Source organism: Muscardinus avellanarius (genome assembly GCF_963383645.1).
Source record: "Muscardinus avellanarius genome assembly, chromosome: 12".
Taxonomy (NCBI): domain Eukaryota; kingdom Metazoa; phylum Chordata; class Mammalia; order Rodentia; family Gliridae; genus Muscardinus; species Muscardinus avellanarius.
Window position 1 is genome coordinate 97,900,405 of NC_137798.1, and position 24,655 is coordinate 97,925,059.

General features: G+C 54.8%; 2 protein-coding genes across 2 annotated transcripts; both read left to right on the forward strand.

The window, feature by feature from the left end:
* Positions 1-227: 227 nt before the first annotated feature.
* On the forward strand, positions 228-7,316 carry SERPINA4 (serpin family A member 4; the record flags this gene model as incomplete). Its single annotated transcript, XM_080707221.1, has 5 exons — positions 228-353; positions 2,849-3,434; positions 5,115-5,364; positions 6,310-6,469; positions 7,110-7,316. 5 exons carry the CDS (start codon positions 228-230, stop codon positions 7,314-7,316), a joined length of 1,329 nt encoding a protein of 442 aa, XP_080563347.1.
* A 12,016-nt stretch (positions 7,317-19,332) lies between these two features.
* SERPINA5 (serpin family A member 5) lies at positions 19,333-24,423 on the forward strand (the record flags this gene model as incomplete). The annotated part of the gene is made up of 4 exons (XM_080706899.1): positions 19,333-19,942; positions 22,768-23,038; positions 23,312-23,459; positions 24,238-24,423. 4 exons carry the CDS (start codon positions 19,333-19,335, stop codon positions 24,421-24,423), a joined length of 1,215 nt encoding a protein of 404 aa, XP_080563025.1.
* Between the last annotated feature and the right edge of the window lie 232 nt (positions 24,424-24,655).

The window sequence follows — 24,655 nt, forward strand, 5'->3', positions numbered from 1 at the left end:
GAGGCGAGCTTCCAGTGAGGTTTTTCTGCATAGAGACTACTTGGTACCCATGGTCTAGTCGTTAATAATTAGCTGATAGGGGAGGCGGTGGGTGGTGCCGAGAAAGCCTCAGTTTCTAGTCTTCCTGGGTTTGACGAGCCACGCTTGTAGCTGGGACAGCCCCCGAGGCCACTTCAGGACTGGCTGTGCTGTGAGTAAAACAGTGGGGACTGGGGCCAGGAGGGCGGATGGCCAGTGGTCCCCGTGTGCCCCAGACCAGGGGCTCCCGGGCCATGGACTTCAGTGTTGAAGCTGGGGGAGTCCTGGGCCACGTGGGGCAGTCGGTCAACTTCCTGAGATGTGAGAAATGCCAGGCAACCAGGCCTCACATGCATGCGCTCTGCCTCTGTGGGAGTCTAGACTGAAACCCACTGCACTTGGCTGGCTCGGGCAGCATCTGACCTACACCTAGGTCATCCTGCCCAAGGGATTCTGGGTAATCCCATTTAAAGCCACAGAGGAGTGTATGGTCCTGGGGGCAGGGTACTTAGGAGGCCGTGTGTCAGGTCCACAGCCCTGTTGTGCCAGGGCAGTGGGGTAGGTTGCAGGTAGAGCAAAGAAAGTGCCCATGGGAGAGAGACAGCGTGGGAGAGATGTGGTTTATTGGGGAAAGTTTACAAGGAATCAGTGACTGTTCCGAGAAGAGTTTAGTGGTGACAGGCCGAGAGACGGCACCGCCAGCGCGCACGGTGCTCTGCCGAGCGGCGCCTTCTCTCCCGCACGGTGTTTTGTCTGATGGTGGCCGGCTGGTGAGTGACACGCATCCTGTCCACAGCGCTCCAAGTTCTGCACGGGTCCCCGCTCAGAGAGGGGCCTCACATGTTAGGCTGCGGGAGCAGTGTTATCACAAGGCAGGCATCCCAGGGAGCAGCTTTCCCGGCGTGGGTGCGAGAATGGAGCTCTTTCTAGATAACACCAACTTGCCCTAGTTCTCAGTGTGCAAAGACACAGCCAGTGTCCTTCAAGATAATAAGTATCTGGACTTTCCGGCCCAGGCTTGCTCTTGGTTTTCCTTGAGTTAGGCTTGTTTGGGGGAATAGAAAGAGGATATTCAGGGGCATGGTATTTTACTGGGCTCTTTTTCTCTAGGGACAATACATCATGTTGGGGAGGGGCACAGATCAGTGGGTAGAGTGCCCTAGCTGTGTTTTATATGATCCTCCCCAAATGTTGAGGGGAAAACAGAGAAACACCAGTTAGGAGCTACTGCAGAGGCCCAGGTCCAGCACCCACGGACTAAGAGTTCAAAGTAAACGTGAACACGAAGTCTATAAATCTAAGTTTAAAATAGAACTTGTACGGAGCTAGGTGTGATGGTGCACGCCTGTAATCCCAGTACCTGGGAGGCTGAGACAGGTGGACCGCAGGTTTGAGGCCAGCCTCAGCAACTTTGCAAGACCTTTGGCAACTTAGCGAGACCCTGCTCCAAAATAAAAAAATAAAAAGAACCGGGGGTCTTAGCTTGGAGGTAGAATGGGCCTGGGTTCAATCCCCAGTACCAAAAATAAATAAATAAATAAATAAATAAATAAATAAATTTAACTCATAAATATAAAAGTAAGATGTATAAACAGTTGAGGATATCAAGGGATGCACAATATTGTGTGTGTGTGTGTGTGTGTGTGTGTGTGTGTGTGTGTGTGTGTGTTACTGGAGATTGACCCTGCAGCCCTCCTGTGTACCGAGCCTGCCTTTAGATGCACAATATTTGTGCCGAAAATTCTTTGAAATTCAGAACTTTGTGTGCATCAGCAGAGTTTTGCTGTGACACAGCCCTGCCCAGTCGCACACGTCCTGCCTGCAGCTGCTTCCCAGAGACCACAGCAGGTAGAGTCATGGCTACAGAGGCGTGGCTTCGGAGATGGTGCTCTGAAAAGCCAGGGCTGGTGCCATTTGGCCCTTTGTGGGAAGGTTTCAGAGCCCTGGTCTGAGGGGAGGTCCTCGAGAACTGATTGAGGAGCCTGGTGTGCAGGGACAAGGGGTCTGAGGAAGGACCTCTGGGGTGGGCTGATGGGTGAGAGGGATGGGCAGGTAGAGAGGTGGACTTAGAGCCTAAGAATCTGATAGTAGTAAGGACCTTTGATGAAGTGAGAGTAGGTTTGGTGGAAAAAATTGAGCAGCCTGTCGGGGGCAGATCAAGTTCAGTAAGAGAAGGGGACATCACTTTCTTCTCTGGACGGATGATCATAAGAAGACCTGCTCCACCCGCCTCCACAAGGGCAGGGTCCCAGAAAGCCACAGGAAAGCTGTCTGTAAACTAAACTACTGCAGGGAATGGCCTGGGGAAGATGCTCAAATGGCCTTGGCTACTCGCACCCTGTGTGCCCTGTCACTGGGCTGTGAGGTAAACTCACAAGGGCAGCAGGTGAAGCAGCTCCCGAGGGAGCCTGGAGCCCTGTGTTCCAGCTGGGACGCCTGCTAGCTGGTGACCTGGCTAAGACACCTTGGGAGCCTCTGTTCCCCCTCTACACCATGAGGGTTTGGCAGATCTCACGGAGATGGCAAATGTGTGGAGACGGGGACACAGGCACATCCTTGGTAGATTCAAAGCACCGCCACCAAGTAGTGGTACTGCCACCAGTCCTGGGGAGGGTGCTGGTGTTCCCTCGCACAGTCCCTGTGTAGGAGTGAGCGTGGCACTCAGCCTGCCTCGGGTTCCCATGGCCTCTCCTGAGCAGTGTGGTGTCACTGCTAGGTGGCAAATGTCTTGGCATCTCTTTCCTCCTGCAGACCTGAGAGCCAGAGAATGCATCGTGCCCACAGCCTGTCTCTCCTTCTGGCTGGACTCCTGGCCCTTTCTGGGGGCCAGACACACTTGCAGCTTGAGGAGGAGGATCACACTAACAGTTCCAGTCAGCAGGTTCCGGAGCCAGAGCAGAGCTTTTCCAGCCTCCAGGTCGCCCACAGCAATATCGACTTTGCCCTGCGTTTCTACCGCCTGCTTGCATCCGAAAACCCTGGGAGGAACATCTTCTTCTCCCCACTGAGCATCTCCACCACCATGGCCATGCTGTCCCTGGGAGCCCGCGGGCACAGCAGGGAGCAGATACTGGCGGGCCTGGGCTTCAACTCCACCGAGCTGTCTGTGTCTGACATGCACCGGGGCTTCCAGCAGCTGCTGCATGTGCTCCGCCTCCCCAGCCCAGGGCTGGAAACACACATGGGTAGCGCACTGCTCCTGAGCCAAGACCTGCGGGTTCTGCCGGAGTTCCTGAATGCCACTGCAGCCTTCTATGACTCCAAACTCTTCCACTCCGACTTCAGAGACATCGCGGCCACAACCCAGCTCATCAACGACCATGTCAAGAAAGAAACGCAAGGGAAGATTTCAAACCTGGTCAGTGGGCTGAGCCCAGATGTCAAGATGGTGCTGGTGAACTACTTGTACTTCAAAGGTGAGCAGCACCAGCGTGTGGGCAGGGCCACTGCTCCTGGGGCTCAGAGCTAGAGAAGAGGCTGGGATGATGAAGAGGAGGCCCAGGCACTTCCTGGCCTGTCTATGGTCACATCCGCCTGCAAAGACCACTCAGCACAGTGGGCCTTTGGTCTACTTCCAAAGAGCAGCTTGCGACCAGCCAGAACCCAGCATGGACAGGGAGCAACGTTCTAGAAAACCTTCCCAGACTAGTGATCCAGGCAAACTAGTCATTGCCCATATGGTTGACTTGTGCTATTTTCATGGGCCATTTTTTTTTTAACTTTAATTTGAAATAACAGAGGAAGAAAGGACAGAAGCAACATGGGGTTCACAGTGAGGGAGACACTGGCTGGAAATGATTGGAAGCCCAGGCGGCTGGGCTAACACTGCCTGGAGACCTCAGCCCCTCTTCCTGTTCCCGAGCACCCCACCGCCCAGCCCCTCCGGCCCCCACTCCTCTGCACACGCGACTCAGAGTCAGGGCCTGTCCCTGTGATCCTAACCTCCGAGGCTTGCTCTCCGCTACGGGCTGCAGGCTCAGCTGGCTGAGATGCAAGCTGATGACTGGCTGAATCCCCAGCTGCAGCTCAGTGGCAGGAGGAAGGGACCCGAGCCAGCTGATAGTTTCACATGATGTTTATGATTGTGATCGTGACCATACCCCTGTCCATGTTCCCCTAACACCCTAACACATCTCCATTTTTTTCTGGGCAAGGGTCGGCAGCTTCCTTCTCAGATCACCCCGACACACACACACTTTAACTTGACAACAGTGTCTTCAGCCTCACTGAGAAAATAGGGCCAGTATCCTCTTCCCACCTCCAAGTCACCATGCCTCCCTGCATTTGGAACCCCAAGCTCAGGACCCTTCTCCCACGGCGGCAGAAGGGACCCACCTCTTAGGGCAAGCCAACTCCTGCCTGCGGATGCTGAGCCCAGAGTTAACCTCCTCCATCAGGAGCTGTTCCCTCCAGCACTCCGGTGCAGTTTATAGATCAGCAATGCGCACTCTCTGCGAACTCATTTTACATTTAAATTTTGTGTGTATGTGTGGTACTGGGATTGAACCCAGGGAGCTCTGCCTCCAAACTACATCCTTAGCCTATCTATCTATCTATCTATCTATCTATCATCTATCTATCTATCTGTCTATCATCTATCTATTTGCTGTACTGAGGATGGAACCCAAAAGCATTCTACCTCCAAGCTACACTCCCAGCCCTATTTTTTAGTTTGTATTTTTGAAACAGGGTCTCACTGAGTTGCAAAGGGCCTCACTAAGTAGTAACTGAGGCTGTCCACAACCCCGGATCCTCCTGTCTCAGCCTCCCAAATGCTGGGATTACAAGCGTGCACCACCATGCCCATCCCCAGCCGTTTAAAAAAAAAATTTTTTTTTAAACAGGGTCTCACTAAGTTGCTGAGGCTAGCCTCCAACCTGTGAACCTCCTGTCTCAGCTTTCCAAGTACCAGGATTACAGGTGTGCCCCACTGCAACAGCTTTTCCTCTCATTCTAAAATCTCAATGAGCCTGAAAGGACATTCCCCCAGGAGGGGCTCCATGTTGCAGGCAGAGGAGGAGCCGTCCTGGCTCCGAATGCTGGGACTTGGCTCCTGACTTCAAGAGGTTCTGTGCTTCCTTTCTGTCTCACTGCAGGCCTGTGGGAGAAGCCATTCCCCCTCTCCAAGACGGCTGTCCATGACTTCCACGTGGATGAGAACACAACCGTGAAGGTGCCCATGATGCGGCAGGATGACAAGCACCACTGGTACCTGCGCGACAGATTCGTGCCCTGCATCGTGTTGCGGCTGCCTTACCAAGGTGACGCGGATGCTCTCTTCATTCTCCCTGACCCAGGCAAGATGAAGCAGGTGGAGGAGGCATTGACTCCAGAGATGATAGTGCGGTGGCACCACTTGCTCCAGAGGAGGTAATCAGCACATTGCGTGGCGCTGAGCCTGGAGCCACGGCCAGTCCTCCCTCCTCATGAAAGCCACGGGAGGGAGTAGTGGCCACCTGGTGAAGGAATTTCCCCCTTGTCCCCAGGTTTTGCCTTAGACAAGGGAACCTCCCATTGTATTTAGAAGACGAGGTCACTCTCCTCAGTCAGGAGTTAGAAGTCCTGGGTCTTAGGCATGGCTCTTCCAGTCTTGGCAAAGTCACTTGACTTTGCCCCTCTGAGGTCAACCCCTGTGAGAGGGACAAGGAGACCTCTGTCCAGATGGCAGGCTGGGAAAGCCCAGAGGGGCTCAAGGAAGTCTATCCACCTGCCCGTAAAGGAGCGAGGCAGATTTCTGCCATCCTGGGAAATTTTCCATTACATACAAGAAACAACAGTTTTACTACAATTGTGCAGAATGTCTACAGGAACAGAGGCAGCCCTAATATAGGGTAGCTGGCACTGATCATCTGTAAAGATCTGAATCAGCTGCCAGCTTGAAGCCACAGGCAGAGGAGAAGTCACCCACCTCCTGGTGAAGGGGACCCCATCCGCCAAAGTCAGCAGGTCCAAAGCAGGCACAGCCCCCCAGGACTTCAACAGAGGCACCACTGTCAGCCTGCCACATGGAAGGACTCACACCCATCTCCCAGGCCCTGCACACCCCCAGAATGCAACCTCTGCTGATGAGTGCCTGGGGTGGGGGGCTCCCCAGACAGCAGCCCAGGAGCAGGGGAGCATGACCTGTGGCCACATGGGCAGTCCCGCTTAAGGGCAATATGAATCACAGGTGTTTGTGGTGACAGAGCTCAGATGGAGTAGAGGGGACCCACATGTCTTCAGAGAGGGCTCGGACCAGCTGGGGTCCCTGGCTACTTCACGAATCTAACATTTTACCCAATGCCCTTCCAGGTATTTATACAAACGGCTAGAGTTGCACATCCCCAAGTTATCCATCTCTGGCTCCTACGCCCTGGATGAGACTTTACCCAAGCTGGGCTTCACGGACCTGTTCTCTCACCAGGCTAACTTCTTGGGCATCACTGGACAGCAAAAACTGTGGGTGTCAAAAGTAAGTCCCTGAGGGTCCTCAACCCTGGAGACCTGGCAACCCTGCCACCACGTAGAGTCCCAAAGGATGGGTCTGACCAGCCACCGACAGGCAGCAGCGTCCAGGAACCAGCCCGTCAAGGGCCGGGCATGATCTCAGCCTAGACTTGGTCCCTCCCCTCAGAGATGCCTCCCAGGGCATCTGCATAGATCTTGGAGGGAGCGAGTGATCATCATCACAGTAGAAGCTGTAAAGGGATAAGGCCAGACGGGGTGGTGTATGGGAGACTTCGCACGTGAGAGAAAGAGACCTCCAGTTCAGCTAGTAGAAATGGGCAAGAGGACTCAGCCCCTGGCTTCAGAGTTTGAATTCCAGCTCTGCCTCTGGACTCTGGGAGGTCATCTGGTCTCTGAATTAACTGTCCTCATCTGTAAGTTAGACATAATACTCGCGATTTCATAGGCTCCTGTGATGACTATGTAAGATGATACAGGCACACCAAGCTGTTAGTGACAGCGGCACTCCCATGTATCCCAGTAGGTCATCCAGATCAGCCGCCCTGGCATGAGATGTCCCCAGCAGGTGGCTTTGCAGGGCGGGAGGTGCAGTGCTGCTGACCTCAGTGTTGTCACAGAGATGACCTCTGTGATCTCTCTCGCAGGGCTTCCACAAGGCCACTCTGGACGTGGGAGAAGCTGGCGCTAAGGCCACAGCGGCCACCGGCATGTCTGTCCACTTGTTCTCTGCCCAGTATAAACGGCCCGTAATCAAATTCTCCCGGCCCTTCATCCTCGTCATCTATTCCACCAGCAGCCAGACCGTGCTCTTCCTAAGCAAGGTCGTGAACCCCACAGGGGTTGAACTGTAGCCCTCCAGGACCAGCCCATTTGTCACCTGCAGGAGGACCTGGCCAAGGAGGGCTGGGGCACAAGAAGGCGCCCTGAGTCCAGGGCAGAGGCCATTGGCCACAGGGAGGGGCAAGATGAGCTGGAAAGTGGAAGAAACCCTTCCTGTTGGTCACACAGATTAAAGCAAAGAATGGTGAGACCTCCTGGTGTTTCACCTGTCATTTCCCTGGCACCCTGAGTCCCAGGATAGGCTGTGAGATGCCCTGGGCTCCAGTGGTTGTCCAGCTCTGGGGAAGGGGAAGACAGCCGCCACACACGGCATCCCAGGCAGAGGCCTGGGAGGCAGATCAGAGAGGCACCTGCCTGGCAAGCATGCGTGGCCAGAGACTCTCCAGGACACATGGCTGTGTGCACTACAGAAATGGGGCTGGGCCATGGTTTGCCCAGCCTGGCTCTGTGTACTGATGCTCCAGGACCTCCAGCACATCCTCCCCCTTCTCGGGCCTCAGTTTCCCCTCCTGGGTAACATGGGCTGGTCCAGTTCAGACTGCGTCAGTGTGCAGGGTGATTGCCCCAGGGAGCGTCCACCCAGAGTCTGAAGAATGAGCCTGTACCCTGTGGAAGGGGCAGGCTGCTGGGGTCTCTTTGACCATGAACCTGGAATCCCAGTTAAAGCTGGGGGCAGTCCAGGCAGGGGGGATCCTCCCTGTTTCTTTTCTGCCCCCACCCCCGTTTTGAGGTCGCGTAAGCATTCCCACAGTGCTTGGCTATCCACTGCTGACCCGCTGGCCACCAGCCAGGGCCCAGTTCAGTCCTACCTGTTGCACAACACACGTCAGAATTCATGGTCTCGAATCCCAGCTCTGCTGCCTAAGCGCTGTGTGGTCTCAGAGAAGTCCTAAGCTCCCTGGTTCTCAGTGTCCCCAGCTGACGAGGACGATGACAGTTCCCCGTGCCTCTGAGAACCTCTGCGAGGGTTGAACGCGTAGCACAGGTGTGCTGTCCTAGAAGGTGCTCTGGGAGCATTCGCTTCTCTGTTCCCAGTCGTTCTATAGGCCCTTCTCTTCCCAATGCTCATCCTTGAAGTTCCTACCTGACCTTCCAGAAGGTTCTAGATCAGCATTCCGCTCACTAGCGCTCTCTCTTTCTCTCGGGAGGTACAGCTGTGTCCTGTATTTCAGCCACAGAGGTCTGGCTGTTCACTCGGGCCACGCACGCTTCCCTCCTCCGAGCCTTTCCCTCACAGGTCCCCATCATCAAAAATCTTTCTGCACGCTGCTACCAAGGTTACACACAAACACCTCATCCCCTCCTACTTCAGACCATTGACCTACAGTCACACACAGCTAGTCATGTCTGCCCACAGCATCCCAGCTCTCTCAGATAAGACAGAGTTCAGGAGTCCCACTCGCCTGCCTTCCTGTGGGTCCCAGGACCCCAGTGCCACCCATGTATGGCACAGGCCCACTTGCACAGCAGCTGGCTGGCTGGAAAGCTGGTAAAGGGAAGAGGTGGAGCTGTGTGCTGTTTACTAAGATATTTGTTCTACATCCCCACCCCTTAACCTACATCGATTGGGCAAATATTTAGTCCAGCTCCTCAGATTTCCAATGCCCTTTGGAGCTTCAAAAATAAACATATAAATGAAAAGACTCCACGCAGGAGATCCGTGCCCAGGCCCTTCTTGGGGATGTTGCTGCCTGCGGAGTCTGATAGGCGTGGCCCTTGTTCCATCGCCCAGGAGCCCACAGTTGTTGGCTGGAGGCACAGACTCTGGGATTGTCTGCGTGCTTCTGAGCCAAGCTGCAGCAAGAACACCAAAGACTCGTGGGTTTTGTAGTCCGAGGCCACGTGCATGCCAACGATGTCATCTGGAATGCGCACGCCCCTTTCCTGAGCATGCGCAGATGTGCAGGACAGGTGTTCTGGGTTCTCCCCTCTCTGTCACCAAGGAGTCCCGGAGTGGGGCTGCCACATTTGCGATTCATCCTGTTGTTGCACTCAACACTGCACTGAAGCCCTGGGATGCTCAGTGGACACCAGGGGTGCGCGCAATTCAGTTCAACCAGTTCCAGCGGTTCCTGAAGTTGGAGGGCCTGGGCTCTGTCCCACATGGCTGCCCCTCTACTGGTGTCCATCATAAAGAGGTTGCCACCTACCCTGCTAGCTGTAAGCTGGGGTCCCCACAACCCCTTTCTCAGATTCAACGAACTAGTCCAGAGGGCCCACAGAACCTAAGCACACACTTTGTCACCAGTGTATGATAATTAAGGAAGGGCAGAGAGGAAGCACCAGCTGAAAGAGTCACTCAGGGCCAGGCAGGGCGGTGCAGGCAGGGCATCAGGCCTCCTGGCCAGCTTTACCCTTCACCCAGTGTCCAGAAGCTCCCAAACTCTGTCGTCTGGGGTTCTGTAGAGGCTCCATCACACAAGTATGGATAATGAAATCCCTGGCCACTAGCTACCAACCCAACCTTCAGCCCTCTCTCCTCCCCAGAGGTCCAGGGTGGGGGATGGCAAGGCTGAAGCTCTCAGCCCTCTAATAAAAGTGAGCCTGTGGCCTCCTGCCATTTGTGGATGTCCCTGCATGAATGACCAAGCCCCCTCACCGGCCCTTTCTCCAGCCAGGCGCCCTCCCACCCCACACCAGCCCTCCTCTCACAGAAGGCTGCTCTCCCTCCTCCCTGGGCCTCCTCCTTCCAGCCGCCTCTGCTGCGTGGTCCAGGACAGCATCTCCCACCTGGAGGATCACAGAACTTCCACTGTTGCCTGTCCATCCCCGGCTGCCACCCACACGACAGCCAAAGAGCTCTGCGTGCCATCTCTCTGCCTCTTTCTACGGCGCGCAGGGTGAATTCCAACCTGCCTGCGCCCAGCAGGCCTTCCAAGGCCCCAGGACCTGCCTGGCTCTGGCTTCTCTGGGTTCTTTCCACCTCCTCCCCAGCTGGCTCTGGGCACACACGCCCACCTCTGTGGCATTTGGCAGCCCCACCTACTCCCGCAGCTGCCCAGCCTGAAACATAGTCTCCCCAGCCGGTGGGGTGTCCATCCCTCCCTCCAGCCCCAGGGGAATGAGCTGTTCCTCCCTTCATATCTCTGCTGCAGAGACAGCTATGTCAGAGCGTGGGTGCGCTGTACCCTCATTTATATCTTTATGTATAAATAACTCTCCTAGAGCCCAGGGGTGTTTTCTGGAACATGGCTAGTGCTCAATATTGATGTTGGATGGAGGTACGGCAAGATAGATAGGAGGATGGATGACAGGAAGGAAGAATAAAAGGAAGGAGGGAGGGAGAGAGGGCAGGAGGGAGGGAAGGACATATTGAGTGGGTGGGCAGGCGGTTGACAGGCAGAGGGAGGCCTGGTGGCCCACAGCAGGATCACAGCAGATGTGGAAGGCAGAATTTCCAGCCCCACAAAGACTAAGAAGACAGGGAAATGGGGACATTATTAAGACTTAAGACTCGCCGGGCATGGTGGCACACGCTTGTAATCCCCACGCTTGGGAGGCAGAGACAGGAGGATCGCGCTGGTTTGGAGCCAGCCTTGCTGGCTTAGGAGACTGTTTCCAAATTTAAAAATATAAAATAGTTCTGGGAGTATAGCCCAGTGGTAGAAGGGCTTCTAGGAACCCCAGTACCACACACACACACACACACAAAAAAACTTAAGGCTAAATCAGGAGATCGAGCCAGAAGTCTGATCCCAAAATAAGGCAAGAGCCTGGGAACCATCCAAGTTTGCCAGTTGAGTGTCCAGTGTCCTAGGAATTTCTTCAGTCCCACCCAGATGAATTGGGATGAGCAGTCACTCTACTAGGTGCTGAGACCAGTGTCCAGTCCACAGCAGGCACAGCCTCCCGGCCCCCAAGCTCAAGTCGCCAAGCCCTCCAAAGCCAGGGCGAGCCTTAGGACAGTGCTGGAGCAGAGGGTGCTTCTTGTTCCCAGACCAAGCCATCAAGGGCCAGAATGTGCTCTGTGGCCCTGCCCCCAAAGAACCCTGCCCTCTCTGAGCCTTCCCCCCTCCCCTGCGAGGCCCTGGCCACTGGCCCTCCCTGTGCGCTCACCCCAGGTGCCCCAGACTGACCTGTGTCCTCCCAGCATGCATGTGAGTCTATCCCAGTGCCACTGGGTTTGAAGACAGGCCTTTTGAGTAGCACTTAAGGTAAAATGAGATCATAAGGGTTGATCCTGCTCCAAGAAGTCTTCCAGCCTCCAGGACTGAGAGGGAAGTGGTTTCTGTGTCTAAGCCACCCAGTGTAGTATTGTGTCATATAGCACTAGCAGAGGCCTCTTCCAAAGCTCGACCGTCCAAATCCACCCACCACCGAACATGGTGGCACATGCCTGTAATCCCATTACTTGGGAGGATCGCAAGTTCAAAAACTGCCTCAGCAACTTAACAAGACCCTGCCTCGGAATTTGAGAATAAGTAAATAAAAAGGACGGGGAGGTGTGTCACTCAGATGTAGAATGACCCTTGTTTCAATTCCTACTGCCAAACAAAAGAAAACAAAACAGAAAAACTGACCCACCCCCGGCTCCCACGTCCTCAGATCCCTTTCTGAGTGGCATCAGGGCATCATGGGCTACCATACACCGCCCCAAATTGCCAGGACATTCCCTAGGATGTTGTCCTGGAGAACTGTGCATGTGGTGCCTCCCGCACAGCTCATCACCGCACAGACGCACCCAGGCTGGGAAGGGCCACAGCGGCCCCCGCCAGCCCCACCTTTCCCCAGGCAATTCCACCTGGAAGCCATCTGGGACGTCGCCTTTGCTCCCCATTGGTGGTGTGACAAATTGTTATGAAATCAGTGGTTTACACAACACAGATTTATCCTTTCATATTCATGAAGCCAAAGTAGGTCTTACTGGGCTGGGTTGTGTTCCCTCTAGAGGCTCCAGGGGAGAGTCCAGACCTTCTCCAGCTTCTATAAGCTTCCTTGCTCTTGATCGGAGGTCACCTTGTCATCTCTCCTGCCTCCATCGCCACATCACCGTTTTCTGACCGCATCTTGTACGGACCCGTGACTACATGCAGGACCCACCTGGATGGCCCAAAATACCGTCCCCATTTCTATGTCTTTAACCTACTCACATCTATTATAGAAAGTGTGACGCCCAGGTCCCAGGGATTAGGAGGTGATCTCCACGCTCATCGTCCACCCACCCACCACTGTGTGTAGTGCCAGTTCCAGTCCTGGAGGGGATGTGTGGGAATCTCTAGGTCAGAGAGAGAAAGGACTCTCACTCCGGTCACCCGGCGTCATGGACAAAGGCAAAGCCAGACAGAGAAGTCAGCGTCCTCCTTGCTCTTGCTGTGTGCCCCTGGGCTGCTTTTCTAGCCTGTCTGGTTCTGATTCAACAACGGTGAACATCGAGGGCCCTGGACACAGAGGACCTGCTAGGAACTCACTGACATCGGGATCGCCAAGAGCTGTAGCCAGGAAGAGAGAACGTGCTCAGAGCACAGGGTTGAGTGTGCGCTCTGATTTAAAGGGGCAGCACGGCCCATGTCTGTAATCCCAGAAATGCAGGAGGTTGAGGCAAGAGGATGGCAAATTGGAGGCTAACCTGGGCAGTGTGGTGATAAGACCACATCTCAAAATAAAAAAGGGAAAAAAATACAGAGAGAGGTCTGGGGATGGAGCTCAGTGGTGCATGCATGGGACCTTGGATTCGATCCTTAGTACTGCAACAAAAATAAACCATGTTAATAAATACTAGTTTTTAGCCAGGAATGATGGCACATACCTGTAATTCCAGTGCTTGGAAGGCTGAGATGGGAAAATCACAGGCTCAAAAATCAAAAGGAGCCGGGCGTGGTAGCGCGCTTGTAATCCCCGCACTTGGGAGGCGGGGACAGGAGGATCACGCAGGTTCAAAGTCAGCCTCACTGGCTTAAGAGACCCTGTTTCCAAATAAAAAAATATAAATAGGTCTGGGAGTGTAGCCCAGAGGTAGAAGGGTTTCCAGGAACCCCAGTACCACCAAAAAAAGGGGGGACTGCAGGTGTAGCTCAGAGGTAGAATGCCCCTGGATTCAATAGAATAGAATAATATTATAATAATATTCTATAATAATAGAATAATAAAACAATAACAATAATAATAATAACAACAACAACTAGCTCTTACCATTCCCAATGCCCTGTAACTAGCCCCACGATCGTGGAGCAGAGGGCAACGTCTCAGAGAGTGTGCGGGGCCCTGCTCCAGGACACCTATGTTTGTCATTTCCCCCGGCAGTATCTGTCCCGCTCTTTGCTCCAGTAGCTGCACACTCCCCACCCCGGATGGAGGCCACACACAGCGCACTGTGGCGAGAGGGCTTGGGGACCTTGGGAACGCAGTAAGTCCCCAGCCCACACCCTGCACGCGTGTCCTGGAAACTCTCTTCACTGTTTGTAACAGTCAGAGAGCCCAACCACGGGTAGATAAGGGTGGTCCTGCTGTTCCCACAGAAATCTGAGCTGCAGCCCTTTACCAGCACAGCGCTGGCCTTGACGCCGGCCTGGGCCTCAGCCCCCCTGCGCCGACTCTATATGTGCTTTGTGCTTTGAACATTCCCTTCCGCCTTCTGAGCCGCGTTCCCGTACTGGTGCAAGCAGGCCGGGGTGGACACCATGGCCCCTGCCTCGCGGCCATCATGAGATGCTGTCACCAGGATAGGACAGTGGGATTCAGATCGGGAGGCATAGCAGGACTGTAGGAGGTAGCTGGAGCCCTGCTCCCAGGATGCAGGGGCCATCGCTGCAGAACGCCAAGGAACTGAGAAGGGGGCCGGCTGCGTCCCTCTCCCTTCTGGGAGGCAGTGGCTGGTGGTGCGACTTTCCTGTCTCCCGGGAGGGGTGCCCATGCCTCGCCAGGCAAGCGGAGACCCAGGTGGGCTTGGGGACCCTGAGTGAGTGAGCTGCCTGGCCTGAGCCTCTGAGGGCCGGGCGGGCGGGCGGGGCCAGGGGAGGGGCGGGGCGAAGCCGCTGTGGTCAGTGACGGTGTGGGCGGCAGTCCAGCCTGCCCTCTGCCCTTTCCTGGTCCTGGTGGACTGCGCCTCTGCTGAATGCACACTGGGCCATGAGAGAGTAAGTACAGACGCCGGGGTGGCCGGAGCCATGGTGTGGGCGTGTGAGGAGCGGTGTATTGGGATTGGAGTGCCCAAAAGCTCTGGGGAGTCTCAGGGTGTCATCAAGGGCCATCTCGGTGTCGGAACAGGCCAGGCCCCTGGGGCAGCAGGGATGAGTCCCCCAGCCGTGTGACCCTAGGCTACACCCTGAAGCTGTTGAGCCTCAGTTTCCCTGCAGGTAGGGTGGAGATGGTTACAGGCTCCATCCTGTAAGATGGAGATGGTACAGTCTCAGTAGCCACACCAGGCCAGCCTGCAGATAGGTTTGGTGGTCACAGTTGGAGGGGTGTCCCAGCATCTCCTAGGCAGAGGCCCAGGATGCTGCCCCACACTCTCTGATGGCCAGGACAGTCCTCCACAGAGAATGGGTGTTAACAGGACCAAGGCAGAGAAACCCTGAGGCCAGGCGGAGGCTGCAAGTGTCCCCTGGGTGGGGGCACTCAGGAAGCGGCAGCTGCAGCCGCTTTCCAAGATCAGAAAGAGCTGATCCAGCGGAGCTGCTTTCCTGAGAACTGTGGCCTGGCTGCAGGCAGCCCCGGAAGGGTCGGGCAGCTACTTACCAGTGCCGGGGGCCATGGGCAACTTGTTAAATAAACACAACAGAAATATGGTGAGTGGGATTTCAGCCTGTGTAAGGACAGAGCTTGGTGTGGAATGACACAGTGGGGGGACACCGCTCCCTGGACCAGTGTCCTTGTTCACAGATCGGACCCCGCAGTGTGGAGGGGAAAGAGCCCAGGCCCCCGGAAGTGCGTGGGCCAGGGTGGCGGTTTCACGGTGTGGACTTATGTCCAGACTCGAGTCCAGACTAAAGCAGGTATAACAGCACACAGATAATCGATGGATCTATCAAACAACCAAGGGGCCGCTCCTGAGAATAGCAGTGGGCGGGGAGGGGAAGCGCGGTAAGTTGTCCCCAAGAAGTGACATGTCAGCAGAGGCCCCTGCAGAAGCGGCCTGCACCAGGAAGGTGGGAGGAGATTCCAGAAGAGAGCAGCCGTGCCAGCCCCGGGGAGGGGCAGAGCCTCCTACACCTGGGGGACTGGGACAGGAAGATGTGTCTGGAACTTACAGGACCGGAGCAGAAGGGGTCAAGGTGAGACTGGTGAAAGCCAAGAAGAGCCCAGAATGGCGGGCCCAGTAAGTGAGAGGAAGAGACAAAGTTTCACCCCGAATGCAGTGGGGGTCTGCGCATCTCTTTGGCAAGGAAGAGCGGTGACCGTAGTTAGGACGGCAGGACATGTTTTGATGTGCTGCGTGCAGAGTGGGGTCTGGGCACGAAGGGGAAGCCACTGGTGGTCTGGGTAGAAGAGGAAGGCGTGTTGTCTGATAGGATGGTGGCAAGGGAAGTGGAGGAGGACCAGTAGATCTAGGATGGAATAGCATTATCCTTGGGGCGGGGCTGGAGGCAGGAAAGGTCAAGGCTGCTTCTTCTGCAGCGGGGCTCTTGCACCTTAGGGTTTAGGACCAGCTGTGGCGTGGCTCCCTCCATGCCTGGGACCCACAGATCTCTGCAAATAGCAGCTCCTAGAAGGAGTCTCCTCACCCACACGCTTCTCGCAGCCCATACGAAATCAACCCGGGTGGGATTTTGCTGTCCAATGTTTTGAGTTAAAGACAGTACACTTGTCTTCCATGGGTGGTGGGGGTCAGTGGAAAAACTGGACGGGATTTACCCACCCCCATCCACAGCCCATTCCCGCTGCCGCCACCTGAAGCCTGGGACAACAGGTGGACTTGATTGACCTTTCTTCCTTCTGCAGAAATACTAATGCTGGGACCCAGGAAGGGGCAGCCAGGCCAGGCACTCCAGGCACACAGTAGGTCCGGTCTGCCCCATGGGAAGTTCCCTGGGTCTAGTACAGACTCACTCTGGCTCTTGGCACAAAGGTCTGTCAAAACCATACATTTCCAGCAGGGACCCGGGAGTGTGAAGGCAAGGCCCAGGCTTTATAACTAAGAACCCTCAGATACGCACCTCGGGTTTCTATAGACCTCTCTGACCCTCTGCTTCCTCTTCTGTACAATCAGGACAACTATACCCACCCCGTGATCCTGTGGCGTAGAGATGAACTAATTCAAGTTAACGCTTGGGAGAGGGCAGGGGATACACACACTGGGGGTGGGGACAAAGAAGAGCGAGGTGTCATTCCTCAGTCACAAAGGGGACCCACGAGGTGGCACGTTCACCAGTCAGAGGAATCCAGATTGTAATCCTGGTCTGGCACTCACTGGCTCCTCCATTTCACCCAGCCTCTATTTATTCATCTATAAAATCAGGCCAATAATAATGCTTACTTTGGGTGACAATTAGATGGGGTAATATTTATAGTGCGTCTTTTAGGTCCTGCATGTGTAATAAAAGGGCAGCCCAGATGGAGCAAGGTTTTGAGGTCTCAGCTGTGCAGCCCGGGGGAGCCTGAGTCCACCTGCCTCTTCCCCAGAGCAGACCCTGCTCTCCCAGGAGACCAAGGGGCTTCTCCCCTTGGGTCTCTGGTGTTCAGGGTGGGGGCAGGTGCTGAGGACTGAGGGCAGCTCTCTGAGGGCTCCATGCAAGCGGGGGGTCTCCACCTCCCAGCCATTCTGGCAGGGTAGTTGCGGCTCCACGCTGGTCTGCTGGGGGCTGGTCTCCTGAGCAGCTTGATGCCCAGGTGGTCCTCGCACACTGCAGGAGGGGCCCGCTCATGCACCGCAGCATGGACTGGTTTAAAGGCCAGAGGCAGCTCTCTGCACGGGAACAGAAAGGGAGTGCATTCCTGAATTATCTGCAGATTAGGGCTATCATAGTGTAGTGTCCGCTGAGTCAGGGACCAAGTGCAGGAGGCTGAGACACAAAAACAAGTAGGTCTGGAGGAGCCGAGTGGGCAGGGTTTAGAGCCCGGCATGGAGCGGCAGAACCGGGTCTGAATCCAAGCTTCGCCAGGCAGCAAGGGACTCCCTGGACCTCAGATTAGCCACCTGAAAGGTGCAGTTGGGAGTGAACCAACCTCCAGGGGTGGATGAGCTAAAGCAGTTGATAGGTGGAAACCACAGAAGTGGGCGAGACACTCGACCTCCCCTGGTGAGTGACGGACCCACCTGGGAGGCTGCGGCACTTGGTTCCCGGTGGCCAGAGATTCCACAGCAGAACACCCTGCGCCTTCTTCTCTGAGCCTCAGGTGCAGTTTGGAGGCTTGGGTCTGGTGAGGTGGCCCGCCTCAGCCATTGGACTGATCAAAGATAGGTCTGCAGGCCTGGTCTGACTGATGCCCGACCAGTTCTTGTCCCAGGGTCTCTCCAAATGGGCCTCTCTGCAGCAATTTTGAAAACTGTCTGTTCCTTGGGGGGGGGGTTTGTTTGTGTCTCGTGACTATGGCAGGCTGGCCCTGCGGGGCTTTGGCTCCCCACACTCCCATGGCCCTTGCTCTGTGCAGGACACTGCTCCAAACACTTCCCAGGCAGGGATGGTTCACCCTCTCCTAGGACCCTACAGTGCCGGCGCCCCAGGCCTTGGTCTCACGGGTAGGGACGTGGCTCCGGAGCACTGTCTTGCTCAGATGGCACTGGGACGCCGCAGTGGCCTGGGCAAGGGGAAGGAGGAAGTCAGGACTTTGGGCCACCTGGAAGGCACAGGCAAGGGAGAGGTTCCCAGGCAGAGGAGAGGGGGAATAGGTAGGAAGAGCCAGAGGCCCAAGAGGAGGCAGCGACAACAGGAATCCCAGCACAGGTCCCCTAGAGAGCCCTTAGGGAAACCAGAGGAGTGAGCCCACCTCCCCTGCAGAAGCAAGAGCTGCATCTCTAAGGAAAACCCCACAGGCTGGGGCTTCCTCACAGTTGTGGAGGCCCGGAGGCTGAGCTGAGGTGCCTTTGAAGCCTTGTTCCTTGATTGGCAGCAACTGGTGTCTTTGCCGTGTTTGTTTGTTTTTTAAAATAAGGACGAGGTCTTATTGGAGTAAGGCCACCTTACCCTAGCAACCTCTTTTAACTGGATCAGCTCTTTGAAGGCCCTACCTCTAAACATAGTCATACTGTGGGGCACTAAGGGGTTAGGAATATTCAGGGACATAGTTCAGCCCCTCACAGAAGAAGAGGGAGGTCTGGATACTCACATTAAGGAGTTTCTCTGGGATTGCATGTCTGTAATCCCAGTTTGGGGGAGGTTGACGCAGGAGGATTGCAATTTCAAGGATAGCTTCAGAAATATAGCAAGACTTTCCGCATCTTAGTGAGACCCTGTTTGAAAATTTAAAAAATAAATAAATATAATAGGGCAGGGTTATAGCTTGGAGGTAGAGCACCCCTGGACTCAAGAGGCTAGAGTTTCTCAGGAGGGGACAGTGTCTCTGATAAGTGACAAGGGTGGCCTGGAGCAGCCCCAGTAGGAGGGGCAGGGGACTTATTAGTGTCTAAGCATCCTGACTGCCAAGTGTAGATGTTCACTGCATGTTTGTTGAGTAGAAAAAAACAAAGCAGGTGATGCCAGGGGAGAGACCTGGTCTAAGTTCCTAGAAAGACCAGGAGGCCTTGCCATGTGCTGGACCAGAACACCCAAGCGAAAGTCCGAGGCCAAGTATGGAAGCAGCTTCTCGTTGCCTGGCAACCTCAGAGATGCTGACAGGGCAGAACACAGGAGCGCCCTCTTCCCCTATCATGAGCCTTAAGGTGCTGCCCTGGTGGCCAGTCCCCTGCCTCAGTCGGGTCTGTATCTCCTCTGGCTTCCTTTCCCTCTCCCCACTGTTACATGTCCCCGTGCCCACGTGTGTCCCCCTGCAGCCACTGCTGCCCTCCAGAGACACCCCTCATCTCAGGGAGATCTCTTTGAGGCTGCAGGGACCTACATGTTGGGTGATGAGTGTGGGCATCCCTCAGGCATCAGCCTCTACGTCCTCTCTGAGAACCTTCCTGCCATTCCTCCCAGGACAGGGGCAGCCAAGATGCAGCTGGTCCTCCTCTTGTGCCTGGCGCTTCTCAGCCCTCAGGTCGCCAGTCGCCACCGCCACCACTCCCGTGAGTTGAAGAAGAAGGACAAGGAGTCCTCTGTGAGTGCCGCCGTGGCCCCCGCCAGCAGGGACTTTGCCTTTGATCTCTACAGGGCCTTGGCCTCCGCTAACCCCGGCCAGAATGTCTTCTTCTCCCCGATGAGCATCTCCATGAGCCTGGCCATGCTCGCCCTGGGGGCCCGCGCCACCACCAAGGTGCAGATCCTGGAGGGCCTCGGCCTCCAGCACCGCTCGGAGGAACAGCTGCACGGGGGCTTCCGGCAGCTGCTGCAGCGCTTCAGCCAGCCCACAGAGGGCTTCCAGCTGAGCCTGGGCAGCGCCCTCTTCACCGACCCGAGCGTGGGCCTTCAGGACGCCTTCTTGAGTGCCATGAGGACAATATACCTGGCAGACACTTTCCCCGCCAACTTTGGGGACCCCGAAGAGGCTCAGAAGCAGATCAACAGCTACGTGGCTAAGCAAACCAAGGGCAAGATTGCAGACTTGATCCAAAACCTGGACAGCACGCACATCATGGTGCTGGTGAATTACATTTTCTTTAAAGGTGAGACTCCCCTGGCTCAAACCTGAGCTGTCTCTTTCTTCTGCTGCATTTTCCCAGTTCCCTCCCACTACCAGGAGTAGGAGGAGGCTTAGTCCCTTCTGAGACCTCTCGGTTGAAATAAAGTCAACAGAGCAGGGCCTGGGGGCACACGTCTGTGTCCCCAGATACTCAAGAGGCTGAGGCAGGAGGATTGCAAGTTTGAGGCCAGCCAGCCTGGGCAACTTAGTGAGATCCTGTCTCAAAATAAAAAAAAAAATAGAAAGAGTTGGGAATGTGGCTCAGTGGTAGGGTATCCCTGGGTTCAACCACAAGTACTGGGGGCAGAAATTCCAGAAGGAGGAAGAGGAGGAGGACGACGAGGAAGAGGAGAAAGGGGAAGAGGAAGAGAAAGAGGAGGAGAACAAGGAGAAGGAGGAGGAGGAGAAAGAGGAGGAGGAGGAGGAGGAGGAGGAGGAGGAAGAGGAGAAGGAGAAGGAGGAGAGAGAGGAGGAGAAGGAAGAGGAGGAGGAGAAGGAAGAGGAGAAGGAGGAGGAGGAGGAGGAGGAGGAGGAGGAGGAGGAGGAGGAGGAGGAGGAGAAAAGAAGCCAGTGAGCAGCTAGCCATAGGTGAGGTATAAGCAGTATAAGGTGCTGTCAATGAACCCAGGGTGGTTTCCCCCACTGAGGAAGAGCTGGCCCCTATCTTGGGGAAACATGAGTCTGTGGTGGCCACCATGCCACAGCAAACAAACCCTTGCCACTCAAGACAAGGACCTGGGAAGGCCTAGGAGGGCAGTGCCAGCCCCTCCCTCGCCCAGGCCCTTGTCCCTCTGCCATCCTTGGCACTGCCCGATGTCCCCAGAGAAGCACCTGCTCCCTGACAAGTCTCCCTGCTCCTCAGCAGAGCTGGCTCTGGTCCTTATCTCCCTAACACTCCCTGGGAACACCCTGTTCCTGTGAGCTGAGGTCCCAGCTGCTTCTCCTTGCAGACACTGGCCCTGCTGTCTGAGGGGGCAGAGGAAGGAAGCCAGAGTGGAGGAAGAGGGGGAGGGAGAGAGCTAAATAGTTAAAACCCCAACCCCGAGTCCCACAGTTGCAGGCAGTGAGTGTCTTAGTCCATTTGGGCTGCATTAGCAAAATTACACACACTGGGTGGTGGTGGTAGTGGTGGGCTTATAAACAACAGAAACATAGCCCTTACAGTGTTGGAGGCTGGAAGTCCAAGATCAACCACACTCTCTGTGTCTCCTAGGGCCCCGGCACCTTCTACTGCTTCTTTACTTGGGAGAAAGGGGACAGAAGGTCCCTTGGGCCCTGTTATAAGGGCATTAATCTCACTTCAGAGAGCTTTGTTCTTGACCCTAACCACCTCCAAAAGCCCTCCTCCTAACAGCCTCACCTTTGGGACAGGACCTCAACCTTGAATTTGGGGACTTAGGTGGGGAGGAACACAAACATTAGACCACAACAGTGAATGTTACGTTGGATTCTGGATTTTGTATTCCAGATCAGATTCTAGATTTCTTATTCCTGGGCTGACCCCATTACAGTAGGTTGTGTAGACCAACAGTGAAATAAACTAATTGTGGTATTGGGTGGGATCCACCTTCAATAACTGTTAAGATGCAATTACTAGCAGGGGGTGGTGGCGCACACTTGTAATCCCAGCACTTGGGAGGCTGAGACAGGAGGATCGCACAGGTTCAAAGCCAGCCTCTGCTACTTAGTGAATCTCTCAGCAACTTAGTGAGACCCAGTTCCAAATAAAATATAAAATAGGTCTGGGCGTGTAGTCCGGAGGTAGAAAGCCCCTGGGTTTCATCCCCAGGACCACAGAAAAAAAAAAGAAGCAATTTCCCAGAGTAACAGAGGGATCAGTGGTACCCACAGAGAAGGAAGCACAGGAGCCCTTCCCAGCAGGACAGCTCGTGTACTTCCAGGACCCTTACACGCCTCTTTCCCAAACTTAGAGCAAAACACGATGTTAGGACCAGGCATGGTGGTAGATGCCTGTAACTGTAGTACTTGAGAGGCTGAGACAGGAGGATCGAGGTTCAAGCCCAGCCTCAGTAACTTAGCAAGGCACTCCATAACTTAGTGAGATCCTGTTTCAAAATATAAAATAAATTAGGGTTGGGAATATAGCTCAGATGTGGTATGCCCCTGGGTTCAATCCCTAGTACCACAAAAAGGACCAATCTTAGGAAAAGAGTGAAAAAAAGAGTAATTCCTCACTCAGGTACCAAGTTGCAATCTCTGCCATCCATTCACACACACACACACACACACACACACACACACACACACACACACTATATATATATATAATTTTTTGTGGGTCTGGGGATGGAACCCACGGGCATTTGACCTCCAAGCTACACCCCCTGCCCTATGTTTTATTCTTTATTTTTGAAACAGGATCTCACTAAGTTGCAGAGGGCCTCACTAAGTTGCTGAGGCTATCTGTGCACCGTGATCCTCCAGTCTCAGCCTCCTGAATGCTGGGATTACAAGCGTGTGCCGCCCCACCCGGCTCATCCATCATTTTTTAATTCTCTTCACTTGTATATTTGTCCTCGAATGATATCAGAGACTCAAAGATTATTAAGTGCCAAGGACTTCCAACAACATGAAAGCCAAGCTTCTTGTTTTGCAAATGTGTAAAGAAAGGCCCCATATGAAGCCCAGCGAGTCCCAGAGTTCTGAAAGACTTGCCTTCCCACCTAGGGCTTCCTCGAGTGGGCTGCTGAGGCCGCTGTAGAGGCGGTGGGCTCTCTGTGATTCTGCATAAGGATGGCTCGTGCTCACGCAGCTCTCTCCCACCCTCTGTCCCCATGTTCTCTTCAGCTTCGTGGGAGATAGGCTTCAACCACAGAAACACCAGGGAGCAGGACTTCCACGTGACCTCGGAGACCACCGTGCGCGTGCCCATGATGAGCCACGAAGATCAGTATTACTACCTGCTGGACCGGAACCTCTCCTGCAAGGTGGTGGGGATCCCCTACCAAGGCAATGCCACCGCGATTTTCGTTCTCCCTGGAGAGGGCAATATGGAACAGCTGGAGAATGGTCTGAACGAGAAAACGCTGAGGAAGTGGCTCCGGATGTTCAAAAAGAGGTACTTCCAGGCCGCTCTGGCCCCACACGTCCCCCGCACCAGGCCCCAGAGGTGAGACGGACCCACGCAGCTACCGAGCTGCTCCCAGAGTCATCCCATGAAGTGCTGGCCTGGGACGTGACCAGCTGCAGGGACCAGGGCTGGACGTGGGAGTGACCTCTGGGGGTGGCCCAAGTCCAGGCCCACATCAAGGAGCGCTCCCTCCGGAGGAGCTTATGGAGCCCAGGGGAGGTGGCTCAGTGTAAGGAAGGTTCTTCTCTTTTCTTTCACTAGGCAGCTCGAGCTTTACCTTCCCAAGTTCTCCATCAAAGGCTCCTATCAGCTGGAGAAAATCCTCCCCGCGCTGGGCATCAGAGACGTCTTCACCTCCTACGCTGACCTGTCCGGCATCACCAACCACTCCGACATCCAGGTTTCTGAGGTGGGTCCGGAAGCTCCAGAGTGTCTGCTTTGGGAAACTGCTCCATTCCATCCTACCTAACCCTCCTTTTCAGATCTCACCATGCCTTGGGAGAAGGATCCTGTAGCAAGGAATCAAAACTCAGAATCGGGGGCATTTTTCTTCCTAGTTCTGTGACCTCCAAGAAATGCTTGAATCTCTGAGCGCTCTCTCTCTCTCTCTCTCTCTCTCTCTCTCTCTCTCTCTCTCCCTCCCTCCCTCCCTCCCTCCCTCTCCCTCCTCCCTCCCTCTGTCCCCCCTTCCTTCCTTTCTCTCCCTCTCCCTTCTCTCTCTCTCTCTCTCTCTCTCTCTCTCTCTCTCTCTCTCTCTCTCTCTCTCTGTACTGGGGGATGAAACCTAAGGGCATTGTACCTCTTTTAGGATTTTTAGGCTTTTTATTTTTAAAACAGGGTCTCACTGAGTTGCAAAGGACCTCTCTAAGTAGCTGGGGCTGTCCATGAAACGCGATCCTGCAGACTCAGCCTCCCGAATGCTGAGATTACAAGCGTGCACCATCTTACCCAGCTCTCTCCTCTCTTGTTTATATAACTGGGGTGTCATGCCTTTCTCTGCAATGCCATAATTCAATGACTAGTCATGAAGTTGTCTCTTGGCCCTGTTCGTGGCACAAGGTAACTGCCTGGAGGTTCCATTTCCTACCATTTCAAGGTCCAGTCGCATGATGCGTCGACATTGGTACCCGTAGGCAGAAGCTGTCCCAGACCTCCGAGGCTCCATAATACCTGGCGTCTCCCCACAGATGGTACACAAGGCCGTGGTGGAGGTGGACGAGTCGGGAACCACAGCAGCCGCAGCCACAGGGACAATCTTCATGTTCAGATCGGCCCGACTGAGCTCTTCAAGGATCGTGTTCAATCATCCTTTCCTGATGTTCATCGTGGAGAACATGAACATCCTCTTCTTTGGCAAAGTGACCCGCCCCTGAGGTGGGTTTTTCTCCCGCAATCCACAGGCCTTCGTGGTGGGAGACGGGGTGCATCGTGGCCCATCTGTCCGCTGGTCGCTAGTGATTTGTGCAGGTTTAATTGATTAATGAGGTGTCACAAAGAGTTAAGATCATTAGAATAAAGGATGTGAGACTCTGGCACCTTGAAGAACCTTGGAGGACATTTGATCTTGGCCTCACCTTGTGGCAGTGGAAATTAGCGCTGAGGCCC